The sequence below is a fragment of the Chlorocebus sabaeus genome, chromosome 7, assembly GCF_047675955.1.
Source record: "Chlorocebus sabaeus isolate Y175 chromosome 7, mChlSab1.0.hap1, whole genome shotgun sequence".
In the NCBI taxonomy this organism is placed as follows: domain Eukaryota; kingdom Metazoa; phylum Chordata; class Mammalia; order Primates; family Cercopithecidae; genus Chlorocebus; species Chlorocebus sabaeus.
The window spans coordinates 115949034-115964090 of NC_132910.1; the positions used below are offsets into that span (position 1 = coordinate 115949034).

Consider the following 15057-nt stretch of genomic DNA (forward strand, 5'->3'; position numbering starts at 1 on the left):
ATTATTTCCTGTCCTTGTGTCAACTTCCTGTTGCCCAGAAAGGGTAGCTGAGAGTGGTTTCCTGACTTCTGGGAAGGGAGAACTTCCTTGTTCTCACCACTCTGCCCTTGGGCTCTAACCTCAAAGTGGTAGAGCAACAGCTGTATGCCGAAGAATGTTAATGTGAACCTTCGGCTGATGGAAGCAAAATTTTAGGAGTAAAAGTCACTTTCAATTATGGCTGATGTAAAGTGTGGTTGTGGGAATGGGGGTAGGAAGACAGGAGTTCTGTAAGGTTTAAGTTACAGAATTAAAATTGTTTGATAGAAAAAGTATGTGACATTTTATTGTTTTCTTAAACTAATTGTTTTTAGACAAGAGGCTCAGAGACCTAGCTTTATATCCCAGCCTAGTAAGAGCTTGAATATCTTGAAATTATTTGGTTTAAAAACCCTGCAGTCACATGTAAACAGTGTATTCAACAAGTATTGGTGAGCACCTAATCAGCTAATATGCCTGAAAGGCTATGTGGGATCCAAAAACAGTATCAGACTTAGCCCATGCCCTTTGAGTGTCTAGAGAGCTTCTGGACAGAGGAAGATGAGGCAGTGAAAAAGTGTGCAAATCGTGGGTGCCCAAAAGGATTCTTATGGGGAAAATTCACATAGCCCACAGAGGTGGGCTTCAGTTGGGCCTTGTTGGGAGTGCAGCAGGATTCACTGAGGGGATTCAGTGGGAAGGTCTTTCCTGGTATGATTAATTGCACAAGCCAGGGAGGGAATAAACATCATCTGTTGGATAAAGTGAATCAAGGGTTCATCCTGGGGAGTCTGCGCAGAAAAGGTTAGGAAGCAAGAGAAGGGCAGAATTGTGGCAGGCTTAACTAGTATGATGAATTTGGACTTAATCCTCTGGGCAGTGGGATTCAGTGAAGGCTTCTGAGAAACGGAGCGTTGTGCTAAGATTAATGATGTTGGAGTTGTGAAAGGATGGCTTTTAGGTCAGCAATGCATCTCTGGTGGGAAATTCAGCTCTTAACTCTTAAGTTTCCCAAGTGTGGATGGGGGAAATTTTTCAAAACACCAACGTTTTCAAAACCCAATAGATCTTCACAGAGTGCTTATAATGTGCAACACACTGTATTCGGTCTATAGAGGGGACAGAGAAGCAGACTGTACCCCAGGTGAGTTTTTTTCTTTTTCTTTTTTTCAAGACAATCTCACTTTGCCACCCAGACTGGAATGCAGTGGCGCGATCTCAGCTCACTGCAACCTCTGACTCCTGGGTTCAAGTGATTGTCCCACCTCAGCCTCCTGAGTAGCTGGGATTACAGGTGTGTGCCACCACACCCAGCTAATTTTTTTTATTTTTAGTAGAGACAGGATTTTGCCATGTTGGCCAGGCTGGCCCAGATAAGTTTTATTGACAAAATTAGATGGCTAGCTTTTGGAGATGACCAAAGAGCAACTGTCTTTGGTGGCATTTTGTCTTTACAATTAAAAAAAAAAAAAGAAAAAGAAAAACTACTGTTTTTTAGGCTATAGGATAAGACTGTACTTGAGCTTTAACAATTTCAATGAGTATTAGTGATGGGGGCACAACCTATTAGCTTTCTTTACAAGGAATATAAGTTTGATCCTTAATATTTAGGAGTTGAAAGTGTTCGGTAAGGATAAATCATATGAAGCAATTCAAATGTTCACCTTTATATCCTGCATAACCCATAAATATTGAGTTGTTCAGTTATAACAGCAGTTCTTAACATTCCAGAAGATATTTAAGCAAAATAGCCTGATGTGCCTTCTTAAAGGAGTGGTTATTGTGTTTTTCCTCCAGGATTTTAGGCATCATGGGACCTGTATTACTAACTAGGATTAGATTATCTGTTGTGCATCCATAAAAAATTTGATTTGTGGCTGTTGAGTTTTGGCGAAATTGTTATTGTGGCTCTTGTATGAATTCATACTTTGTTACTTAGATGGCAAGTGAATTAAACAGTGAACTTAAGTGAGCCTCCCTTTTTCTTCAGGAATACCTAAGATATTTTGGTACAGATATACAATGTATAATAATCACATTTGAGTACAATTGTGGGTACAAATGGGGTGTCCATGACCTCAAGCATTTATCATTGGTGTTATAAACAATCCAGTTATACTCTTTTAGTTATTTTTAAATGTATCATTAAATTATTATTGACTACATTCACCCTGTTTTGAGGCGTATTTTACTTTTACGAAGATAGACACTGTGCATTTTAAAAGCAGTGACAGATTTTTCTCAGTCTTAGGAATTCATTCATTTTATATCAGAAAACCCAAGGATTCCTTAGTATGCTCGGGCATGTTTCATGCCTTTTCAAAGCAGGTTTTTTTTTTTTTTTTTTTTTTCCTGAGAAGGACCAATTTTCATGATATAATTTTATTTAGGAGATGGAGTGCCTTTCTTTATTCTGTGCTATTTGAGTTTTACATTAAGCCTATCTAACTCCTTTCTTTTCACTTTAGATTTGAGCTTAGAAGCCACTTCATTCTGAAGCTTTCCCGTAAGGTTGGGCCTAGCCTCTCCTGTGTGTTTCCAAATAGCCCACACTTGTCCCATCTTAATAGTCATGGGTTCATTTTATAATCACTTATTTCCTTGTCTGTCTCCCTCACATGACTGTAAACTTCATACTGTCATGGCTGTTAATCTTGTTTATTTTGGTAAGCTCACACAGTCCTTGATGAATGAATGAATAAATGCAAATTTTGCTAAATAACAATTTTATTTATTCCATTATTTTGAAGGCCTTCTTTTTCTACAATTTATTCCCTCATTAGATTTTAAGTAATAGGAACATAAACTTAGAAATTCACCATGGAAGACTTTGCATATGGGCTGCTAAAAGAAGTTTTTCTTATTTTTAGTGCCAGACTTTTCATTCGTAGCTCTCTCACTCAAAAGTCATTCAGCTTCTTGTAAGCATGCAAATTTGGAAAGAGGTAAGGGCCAGACTCAATGTACACACACTGATATACACTCATTGTATACTCAGTGACACAAACTAGTAAGAGTTTGTTAGCTCTCTCATCTCTAATGCTGTTTTAAAATATGTTATTACTGAAGACAGATAAAAAATTGAATACTAAAACTAAGCATGTCCTTAATTTGTAAAGTAGCTCTGGGACCTAACCCAGGATGTGGCTGCATAATATTTTAGCAGTATTTTAACCTTATTAGTTAACTTACATCAACTAATAAGTCAGTAAGGCTAAGTCAGTAATGTAAGTGACAGCCAGCAGGTATTATGTTAGAAGGTTTGGATCAATGAATAATTGTAATTGAAGCCAAATGTAATTAGTTATGTGATTTTTGAGGTGTTCAAGTGTAATTCCACTTGTGTTCCATCTTGAAACTAAAGCACTAGGAGGGATTACTGACAGAAGGAAAATAGGCATAAAGATGCACTTACGCACTTGACTCATCTTGTGTTCAAATCCCCAGGTCACAAAAGAGAAACCTGGATTGCTTTGTTCTAGAGAGATCATGCATGCTCTGCTGACCCTGCTTACCTCCCACCAGAGTTTCTTCGCTGCCACCCTTCTCTCTCCCCACTCTTCTTGGCCCACAGTTCCACATTCTGCTTTGCTGCTTCAGGTCTCCATGCAGTAGTAACATCGTGTTCTCTTTGGGATTCTTGTGCTCATTCTTGATCCAGCTGACTCTTACTTGTTTTTAGAACTCAGCTTAAGGCCAATAGCTGCAGCAAGCCCTGTCTGACCCCCAGTGTGATTTAAATGCACCCCCACCCGCCTTTCCATAACATCTTTATTACGGTGCTTTCCACTTTCTCCTATAATTTTTGCGTTGCCAGTTTTTTCTGCTGGTCTTCTTAAGGGCAGAGATGGTCTCGCAGTACTTTGTTGAATGAATGAGCAAACTTTGATTTTTAAAAATATTCTGTAGAGGTAGTGCTAACACTAAAATTGGAGCTTTTATTAGCTATATATAGAACTTAAAAATAATTTCTAGTATATAGTATGTCAAAAAGTAAATTATTATTTATAATTTGTTGTTTCTCTTTCTTGTTTTATTCAAACTTTAACAGATCTTACAACCGTATAGCTTTAGGTTTTGTGTAGTGGTCAAGAGGCTCTGGAGTCAGCCTGTGGTTTTGAATCCTGGCACTGCCACTAGTTGGAGGACTTTAACCTTGGTTTCCCCAGCTATAAATTTGGGGATAAAAATAATACCTTATAACATTGTGGTGGGCACTAAATGAAATAATACATACAGGTAAAACTCTTGCATAGTTCCTTCGTGAAAACGCCACTGACACCACTGACTTTTCCCACCCTAGTTATATGTGAACCCATAGAATTCATAGAATTGCAGAATGCTTTTATATTCTCAGAGCAGATGGTAGACTTTGTCAGTTCTCTAAAATGATCTGGAGGAGTTATAAATTAGTGATACTGTGCCACCTTTTACGACTCCAGTATGGGACCTGCCGTATGTCTCATAGAGCATCATGAGCCATTAAACTGTAACACACGAGCCATACTATAATCTAAATGGCATAGCAATCTCCTCAGCAATGAGGCCCTGGGATGCAGTCATCACTGATGCTGGGGTACTCTTTTTCTCCCATTTCTCCTAAACTGGAAGGAGAGTAGTTACCAGTAGGCTCTCCAAAAGTTTTGGCATGAACTTTATGGGAACAAGTTTGTAAGCAGTATGGGCAGGTGGAAAACTTCGAGGACTTGGTCAAACTCATGGCAAATGTTGCTTGTAAGCTACTAGAAAATTACAGAAGGAGGCAGGCCACCCTTTTAGGAAATAGAACAGTAGAGGAGGGTGCCAAATGTGACCTGCGTGTGCTGTGCACATAGACATAAATTCAGTGCTTGGGTATGTGAGGTGTGGAAGGGACATTTGCTTTCACCACAACCATTTCAGTCATTCATAGTATGACTGCTAGCAGGGCAGGTTTTAGGCTTCGGAGCCTTCTTGCTTGTTCTAGAATAAGCATCAGCAGCGTTTTCTGTTAAAGATATTCTGTGACATTATGAATTACCTGGAGAGTACGATCTGTCACCACATATGCATGTCAAAAATGCTTACCACATGTTTTTGAGTGAATTGCAATGGATGTTTTAAAATTAGAGATATAATAATTATGGTTGCTGAATAATGGTTTGTTTTGAGGTAACAAAATGCTTTTTTTTTTTGAAACAGAGTCTCTGTCACCTAGGAGTGCGGTGGTGCGATCTTGGCTGAATGCAACCTCCGCCTCCCAGGTTCAAGCGATTCTCGTGTCTCAGCCTCCTCAATAGCTGGGATCACAGGTGTGGTCTACCATGCCTGGCTAATATTTATATTTTTAATAGAGCCTGGGTTTCACCATGTTGGCCAGGCTGGTCTCAAACTTCTGGCTTCAAGTGATCCACCTACCTTGGCCTCCCAAAGTGTTGGGATTACAGGCATGAGCCACTGCACCTGGCCAAAGTGCTTTTTGACTTTAGATGTAATATTTTCTGGCCTTGAGGGATGAGATATTTTGCGCTGGTAAAATGTTGTGATTAAGTTAAGCCTCAAATGCGCAAAGACTTTTAAGCAGCAGGTGTAATTGAATATAATTTTACCATTGCTTGATGAACTAGGGTCTTTTAAGATTTTTGTTGTTGTTGTTGTTGTTAGGAGGGGCTGGGTATTTGACCCAATTTAGTTTTCGGCATGTGTTTTCTCTTCATCTTCATGTCAGACTATACCTGCCACTTCTGCTGCTACTTCTTATTCAGACAACCTCTTCTTTTGCAGTCCATTGATGGTCTGCTGCCAGTAATTGCCTTTAGGTTGAAAAATCAGTAATCAAGTTTGGGAAGATTTCTGTGTTTTTCAAAGGCAAGATTCTTAATGAGGATCCAAGGCATGTTGGGCGTTTATCCCAGCTGTTTTCTATGTACTTCATGTTTAGGGATCATGTCCCAAAGGATGGCTGTCTTTTACGTGAGTCTCCACTTGATGAAAGTGGGCTTTACTGTAATATTTTTGCATAGGATGTTCAGTACATTCATTGTTGATATCATTTACATTTTTTTCTCTCTGCTTTTTACACAGTCAAAATTTGCTGTGCGATGTCACAATTGTGGCAGAAGACATGGAAATCTCTGCTCATAGAGTGGTGCTGGCCGCCTGTAGTCCTTATTTTCATGCCATGTTTACAGGTATGAAATATTTTAGTTATGGGCATTTTAAAAAATGTATTCAGATCTGAGCTTTTCTTACCACATTTTCTTTTGTTATTAACATTTTACTTTTATGAAATGAAGAATTACAATGGAAGAAAATGTTCTTGCTTTGTTCCAAATTCCTCCTCGTCTTTGTTTTTCATTGTTGGGGGTCAGTAAGCCTATACATACGTACACTCAAAATTTTATGCTCAACTTTCCCCCTGTAAGTTATACTTATGTATATTAGTTCCTGCCATTTATAATAGCTTTTTGGCACTTTATTATTTTGACAAAAGAAAAACACTTTTACTTTTTAAAAAATGATTTTTATATTTGTTTCATCTAGTGTTACATTGAACAAAAAGATGTTTATTTAATATCTTTCATTTGGAAATACAAGAAAATAAAGCGGTTTATCTACAAGCTTAGATTTTACTTTGGCAACTGTGAAAATGTATAGAATGATTTTAGTACTTCTGGAAAAGAAGTAATTTATATCTGTCACACTTGAATCTTTTACTCTCATTCTTTTTAAAAATATACTGTACAAAGAAATGAAGTTTTTATCTGTTACATCAATGAGTTTATAATCTTAGGGTATTGGTATGCCAAATAGAAAATACAAATAGAAATGTAGTTATACCAAAAAGCAAAAATACAAAGCTCTTCTTACTTTAGAAACTATTAAGTATTTTTGGTGCTACTGTTTTACTAGATACTTCAAGGCATACAAAAACAATGTGAACATGCTTCCTGCCCCAAAAGCTTCCTGTGTTGCCAGGGAGATGGATGTGCACCCTTTAATAGGTAATAGTGTATGCAAGATCTGAGTGCCCACAGCAGTGATCAGACATTGAGGGCTGTGGTGGGCAGCACTGAGAGAAGGATTTCCCCAGACATGATGGATTGAGGGGTTTACACAGATGAAGATGAGTGTGGAAGGTCAGATGGAGAAGATGGACTGAGTGAAAACTTTTCTGGGTGTCTTGGGAGTAGTGAGGAGACCAGAGCCCCACTCAGTTTTCAGCCTTTTATGATCTTGCTGTTCCAGAACAGAGTTAAATAATCAGGAATGAAGAAGGATAGCAGGTGGGCTCTGAGCCAAGTTGAGGATGTAGTTTGGGAGGGTTGCATTTCAGCTGAGATTGATCTGAAAAGTCAATACCCATGAAGCGAGACTAGTCAGATTTTTATGTCTTGGGGTTCACTTTAGTCTCTTGATTTACATCTTGTTTATTACTGCTGGACACTTTTCTAGAGAGAGAGGGTCTCTAAGGCTTGTAAGAGAAGGATTCGATCTGGAATGTGTTGGGCTACTTCAGAAATTCCCTTGTAAAGTGCTGTCCCCCGCCTTGGTGGCCTTCCTTCAGATGACACTGCTGTTGCCACTTACTTGTTGGAACTACAATCTGTACTTCAGTTTCCCCATCTGGAAAATGGGAATAATAATATTACCCACATCCTAGAGTTTTTGTAAAGATTAAATGAGATCATATGTGTGAATTTCTTAGCACTTGACACATAGAAAATGATCAGTTAATTTTGACACTAATTATTATGGTCATCATCACCATTCTTTTTTATTCTAACTTCGTAAATTTCTTTATATTCTGTACAAGATTGGAAAGCTTTAAGCCAGACTCTTTTTTTTTTGATAAATATTTTATTGTCCACAGAGTGACAAAAGTAGAGTGATTAACTTATACCTGTAAGACCAAGGTTAGTTTCCTTTTCCCTCAAAAGGCTTTGGAGACTTAGAGTCTCCAAATTCCTTGAGCCTTAGACATCCAGTGAAATGGATGCTAGGTAGAGATAGGAGATCTTATTATGTCTTTAGCTCTGTTTTCTGTTTGCTTTATAATCTAAACTGCATTTCGGTTTCCCTCTTCTGTGTTTGCTTCATGATTTAGCTGACATGTGATTTATGAATATGTGAACTTTGCCTAAGGAAGGGAATGAGGCACTGAAGACATTCTGATTCTCTAAGTATTTATAGTACCGCAACTAACTAGTATGTAGGTGCTTTTGCAATTCAACTGGTTTCTGTCTGAGAATATACCTTTTATGCATAGTCAAATTTTAGGTTACTATGCGCTAAAGTAGTTGAAAATAGGAATACTGTGTTAATTTCTGGCACATATACAAAGTGTGAATTGAGTACCTGACTTTTTTTTTTTTTTACTAGTTTATTGAGGCATATTTTATATATCATAACATTTACCCATTTCAGGGCTGGACGCAGTGGCTCACACCTGTAATCCCAGCACTTTAGGAGGCTGAGGCAGGTGGATTGCTTGAGGAGTTCAAGACCACCCTGGGCAACACGGCGAAAACCCATCTCTATCAAAATACAGAAATTTAGCTTAGTATGGTGGCACTAGCCTATAGTCCCAGCTACTCAGGAGGCTGAGGTGGAAGGATCACTTGAGCCTGGGAGGCAGAGGTTGCAGTGAGTCAAGATGGTGTCATTGCATGCCGGCCTGGGTGACAGAGTGAGAGAAAAAAAAAATTAACCTGTATGAAATGCACAACTCACTGATTTTTAGTAAATTTACTGAGTTGTACTGCCATCACCATAAATCAATTTTAGAGCATTTTTGTTCCCACATAATGTTTATGAGGTTCATCCATGTCATAGATGTTTCAAAGGAAGCTGTTCTTATTGCTAAATAGCATTCCATGTGGATAGACCACTTTTGACTTTCAATTTACCGGTCGATGGATGTTTTTGTGTTGTTTCAATTTTTGGCTATTATGAATAATATTGCTATGAACATTCACGCGCAGTTCTTTGTGTGGACATGTATTTTTATTTCTCTTGAGAGTAGATATCTGGGAGTGTAATTGCCAGGTCACATGGTACATTTATACTTAAAAAATTCTGCTAAGCTGTTTTTCCAAAGTTACCACACTGTTTTATGTTCCTACTAGCAATGTTTGAAACTTCCTATTTCTCCACATCCTTGCCAGCACTTGCTCTTGCTTTTTAAGAAATAGCCCTTCTAGTGGGTGTTGAAGTAGCATAGTATTATAGTTTTAATTTCTATTTTTCTAATGACCAATGATGTCGAGCATCTTTCTATGTGCTTATTATTTAAGCTAAACTTTTATGATTTTTCAGCAGTAGATGCTCTTTGACTTTCTGGCTATCTTTGTATTATTGTTTTTTTTCTACTTTTGAATCTACTGTTTAGCCAACAAGTTGGCAGAGATTAGATAAAAAAGATAAAAGCAGAGCGCAGTGGCTCATGCCTGTAATCCCAGCACTGTGGGAGGCCAAGGTGGCAGAATTGCTTGAGCCCATGAGTTCTAAACCAGCCTGGTAGAAATAGGGAGACCTCATCTCTAAAAATATTTTTAAAAAAATTTACTGAGCATGGTCACACATGCCTGTATAGTCAGTCCCAGCTACTGGGGAGGCTGAGGCAGGAGGATCACTTGAGCCTAGGAAGCAGAGGTTGCACTGAGCTGAGATCATGCCATTGCCCTCCACCTGGGCAACAGAGTGAGAATGTGACCCTGTCTCAAAAAAGAAAAAGAAAAAGAAAAAAAAAGAAGACACGGGGATTGGGTCTAGGTAGTTTAGTGTATATAGACTCATTTAAGTATTTGCCAGAGTATGAGTACTTTATTTCTTTATTTGTTTTTCATGGTCTGAAGCCCTGGTAAGTTTTGTTTTTTTTTTTAAATTATGGTGAGGTTAACAAGTAGACCATTGGATGCTTTCATTCCACCAAACATCAGGTACATTTACATTCTCTTGCTCAGGGACAGGGAGTTTCCCTACTCACCTTTTGTTTTCGTGTGACTAACCTATTAGGAAATGGGGAATATGCAGATATTCTTCGTTGGCTCTTACTTTTAATCTCATAAACTGTAGGTGAAGTATTCATTTAAGTTATATCACCTAAGAAATAATTCTGTTACTCGTCATAGTTCCAAGTGTTTGAGTAGAGAAGGGAAGCGAAAAGTAATTCTGTGATGTAGTCACAGGGTTTTACTTTGTGAAATATGGGCCTATTTAGAGCAAGGCCAAGTTGTTTAACTATTACTTAAGAAAGAACATACCAAATTGGGTTCTTGTGTTTTTAGATTACTTCTTGGTTACAAATGTGGCATTTGGAAAGCTGTTTGCTTAACACATACTTTGAGATTTATTTGTGCCACAGGCTAAAATTTCTGAAATCTGGTGAGAAGTACTGAATACTAAATTTTTATTTTTAGCCTTTTTTTTGGTGTGCTTTTTGATTTCTTTTGTCATATTGAACATGATTCAGTAAAATAAATTAGAATAGGAAAAGACAGATTATTGTTTGAGTTACTAAGAAGTGAGATTTTAAAAAGCTGTGTACATGGTTATGTTTGTCTAAGATTCATACTTTCATTCATCAAGGAGTATTTATTGAGCATCTTCTCTGCTAGGCATTGTCCTAGGCTTTGGGGACTAGAGGGATGAATACAACAGATAAGTTCCTGTTCTCGTGATTCTAGTTAGGAAGAAGAAGAAAGGTTAGACAGTAAGTAAACACACGAAAGATAATTTCTGGTATTGATGATGGCTCTGAAAAAAATTAAATAGAATGTAGCACAAAGAACTTAAGTTGGAATGCTTTAGGCTGCCTGTAACAGCAAGCTCCATTCAAACTGGTTTAAATAATAAGAAAGCAGGCTGGGCACCAGACATGGTTGGATCTACAGCTTGAAAATTTCATCAAGAATCTTCCTCCTTCTGTCTCTCTACCCTTCTGTCCTCGATAAAAACATCCTAAGGTTTGTTCCCTGCTTAAATGAAAGATGCCTACAACAGTGGACCCAACAACCACTTCCTTGAGTGGACTCAAGGAAGGAGGACTCTCTCTTTTAGGAGCTAAGGAACCTTTCGCAGAAGTTACCCAAACCAGATCAAACCTAGAAGGGCAATGCAGTTAACATGTTGGCCTTAGAATTGCTGTAGAACTGGAGAGTTACATGCTTTGAACATCATAGAGAGTGGCTGGTGGGGCACCTGGGTCAGCTTGCCAAACTGAAAATGCCTGTGTGTCAGTAACTGCTTTGTAACCCAAGAAGAAAAAGGTGGTAGTGATTAGAGTAGATGACAAGTGGAACTTGCAAAGTAATGGAATAAAATTTATTTATTAAACATAGCTATAAATTTGTTATTTATTTCTTAGGGTTTCAGCACAGAGTTTCTGCGTTACACTTTTATGGTTTTTTTTTTTCCCAGATGTTTTGTGTGCTAAATAACTGAAATTAGAATCATAGAATTTTAAAAATGAAATGAATTTTAGTGTTTATCTTTTTAAACCTATTCACTTTTCATGTATTCATTGGATAAATTCGTTTTACAGTGGATAAGTGAAGTTACCAGTTTATGTTGGGCTTCAGGAGTCCTGATTAAAGGTCCTTGAGATGGAATTTTTTTTTTTTTTTTTGGAGATGGAGTCTCGCTCTGTCACCAGGCTGGAGTGTAGTGACATGATCTCAGCTCTCTGCAACCTCCGTCTCCTGGGTTCAAGCGATTCTCCTGCCTCAGCCTCCTGAGTAGCTAGGACTACAGGCATGCGAGATGGAAATGTTTTTAGCTATATATGTGCTCTTACACTTTCATGATTTGGAGGACTTCCTTTTTTTTCTCAATAAAAGTAGATATGAGACTGGGTGCAGTGGCTCATGCCTATAATCCCAATACTTTGGGAGGCCAAGGCGGAAGAATCATTTGAGGCCATGAGTTCAAGGCTGCAGTGAGCTGTGATTACACAATTGCACTTCATCCTGGGCAACAGATTGAGACTCTGTTTCAAACAAAAAAAGAAAAAGTAGAGATGATGTGGTATTTGCTAGTGAAAGTGCTTAGCTCACCCTGTAATGTATAGTGATGTTCAATAAATGTTTGTTGACTGAAATCCTTCATAGCTAGAATATCCATGTTTAAGACTAATTAAAGTGCCATTAGTTATGTTAAGTAAAAATGCTATATTTTATGTATTTATTCAATTAATTAATTAATTTACTTATTTATTTGTTTGACGAGACAGAGTCTTGCTCTGTCATCCAGGCTGGAGTGTAGTGGTGTGGTCTTAGCTCACTATAACCTCCGCATCCCAGGGTCATGCAGTTCTCCTGCCTCAGCCTCCCAAGTAGCTGGGATTACAGGCTTGTACCAGCATGCCTGGCTGATTTTTGTATTTTTAGTAGAGACAGGGTTTCGCCATGTTGGCCAGGCTGGTGTCGGACACCTGACCTCACGTGATCCATCCGCCTCGGCCTCCCAAAGCACTGGGATTACAGGCGTGAGTCCCTGCGCCCAGCCAAAATGCTACATTTTAAATTGGCACTTGCTTTACTTTTTATTCATCTAGTCATTTATTTATCCAACCAGTATTATTGGGTATCTACTAGATGTCAGACATGTTATACAGAGATAAGAAAGGCTTCATCGGTGTTCTCATGAACTAAGAATTCAGAGGAGGAGAACTAGGTAAAGAGTTGATTATGACAGAGTGGATTTGCATGAGTTACCCAACTGTACCTAGAGTGAGAGCGTTAATCCAGCCTTGGGCCACCAACGGATAAGGCTACCTAGAGAGGTTCTAGTGGAGATTAGCCTGGGAAATGAGTGGGTGGGGAGACAGAGAGGACAGTGTTCAACAGGAGCGTCAGGGGTAAGACATTGCCTGGTGTCTGTAGAAAACAACAAACAGCTTCTCATTAATGTATTTCAAGCTTAGAAATGGCAGCGGGAGAGAGAGAAGGCTAGATAATGAATCAGGGGCTGGACATGTGTGCTTGGACTGGGAGAAACCAAAGGATTTTTGAACTCCATGCTCAGATTTGTGGAGTCAGTACTGGAGGCAGGAAAAGAATTAGGAGGTGGCTCCATTGGTGTTAGCAAGAGATTATAGGACCCCCAATGGCGAGAAGGTGAGAAGATTTATTTGAGATCTATCCAAGGTTAATTCTGCAAATTTTGGTGAACTGTGGGATTGGTGGGTAAGGAAGAGGAGAGAGTCAAGGATGTCTGTCACTTAGGTTTTTAGTATAGGTGTTTGTATGGATTGCATAATGTAGTTTCAGAGTTCTGATATAATTTCAGAGTTATGTGATCAAAACATAAACAAGAAACTATAATCTCTATAGAGATTATGGGAGGTCACAAATGGTAAGGATAAACTATGTGCAGTATCATTGGATAGCCTAGCTTTTTTTCTGTTTGTTTTAAATCCGACAAAGTCTTGCTATGTTGCCCAGGCTAGTCTTGAACTCCTGGGCTCAAGTGATTCTCCTGCTTCAGTCTCCCTAGTAGCTGGGATTACAGGAGTGAGCCACAGCACCTGACTCTCTTTGGATAGTTTTTAAAATGCATTATCAATCGTAAATCTCACAAAGCCATGCCGTTTAACGATTTCCTCTGAAAACACAGCAAAGGGCAAATACTAAGGTAATATGTAACTACTGGAATTAGATATAAATAACTTCTACAATTCTCTTTAGTATGTGCTTTGATTCATAGTAATTAGAATTTTTAAACCATCAGTGCAGTCATGGGCAAGCTTTTTGTTTTTCTTACTGTTCTTATAAATTAATATAAAAATATTAAAATGTTTTCAAAACAGTATATAATTGAGATTGAATTTATTGGAAGCAGATACAGTTTTCTGGGGAGAAAAATAGTCTTAAAAATGACAAATATTTGAATTAGCAAAATGCATCATATAGCAATACCTTAAAAACTGTAATATTAAAAACTGTTTGGCGGAGAACTAATTATTTTTCAGCCATACATGTAAATTAAATTCCCACTTGGTTTTGTCTAAGGTGAGTCCCCTTTAACTGAGGACTGGCTGTTTGGCTTTGTGCTCACATGGCCCCAGGCCCTGAAGGACTTCACATATTATTGGGGCCCTGTAGGTGAATCAGTTATGGGCTTTGTCTAAAGTCCAGGTGGGAATCACCAGAATGTCTTAACTTTTGGCACAACAGAGTCTTCAGTTTATACAAACCCCAACTATCCACAGGATCCAGCAAGAATAGGATAGAGGAAGGTGCCTTACATGTGGCTGAGGACTTATTTTTCTGTATTCCTTGACCTTCCTTTTTCCCCCTTTCTGTAAGCAGGAGAAAAACATTTGCTGCAGCGCCAGACATACAACTCAGTCCCCTTTCCTCCTGCTACGTAGGTATAGGTTCATCTTTCTCATTAACTTTCCTACTTCCCTTGTCATACAAAGAGATGCTTTTCTTCCTGGGAAGTAGCAGGGTAGTTTTTGGGATATTTGAGCCCTGAGGTGAACAGCTTCTTTCTGAGATCTTGTCAGAGATAATCTCCAGGGAAGCACACAGTTAAATGTACACGACGATTGTTATTTCTCTCCCCCCAGGGTTTGTGTTTACAAAGGAATTTTGTGTAATTATGATTTCCCATAGACTTTTCTGATAGTTTATGGTCGCTGACAGTGCATTGTATCTGAAAAAGAAGCGAGCTTTCAAGAAATCTTGAGGCAATGTTGTTTTAATAAGAGACGCTGGGTTAACGTGAAGGTGATGAAGGCATGTTCTCATGCTTCTTGTATCTTTAAAACTTAGTGAATTCTAGAGCCAAATCTCTTTTGCCCATGGCCCTCAGCATTATTCTTGGACTGTCCCTTTAATTTTTAATTGAATCCTTCCCCACCCCCATTCAATTGCTCGTGTCTCCCAAGTATCATGGTTCACTTACGTTGTCCACACCTAGGTGCTTAAACTTGCCTCCTGCTCTCCCCAAGTCTCCCTGGCTTAGGGACCATCCCTTCTCTTTTCTCTTTCCCTATTTCTTTTCCACAGGTGGGTATTAGGAAGAAAGTCTTGTACTGTTTTTTTGCAGGCA

The 15057-nt window shown here is 38.6% G+C and overlaps 1 protein-coding gene across 3 annotated transcripts in view; it reads left to right on the forward strand.

Moving 5' to 3' along the window:
• Nucleotides 1-15057, forward strand: part of KLHL2 (kelch like family member 2) — a 122087-nt gene that overhangs the window by 15644 nt on the left and 91386 nt on the right. For 2 of the 3 annotated variants that reach the window (XM_008000201.3, XM_008000202.3), the window contains exon 3: nucleotides 6082-6188. The exons of the other annotated variant lie outside the window; for it this stretch is intronic. In XM_008000201.3, the coding sequence (XP_007998392.1) occupies nucleotides 6082-6188 (107 nt within the window). The remainder of the gene's footprint in view (nucleotides 1-6081; nucleotides 6189-15057) is intronic. 3 annotated transcript variants of the gene reach the window in all.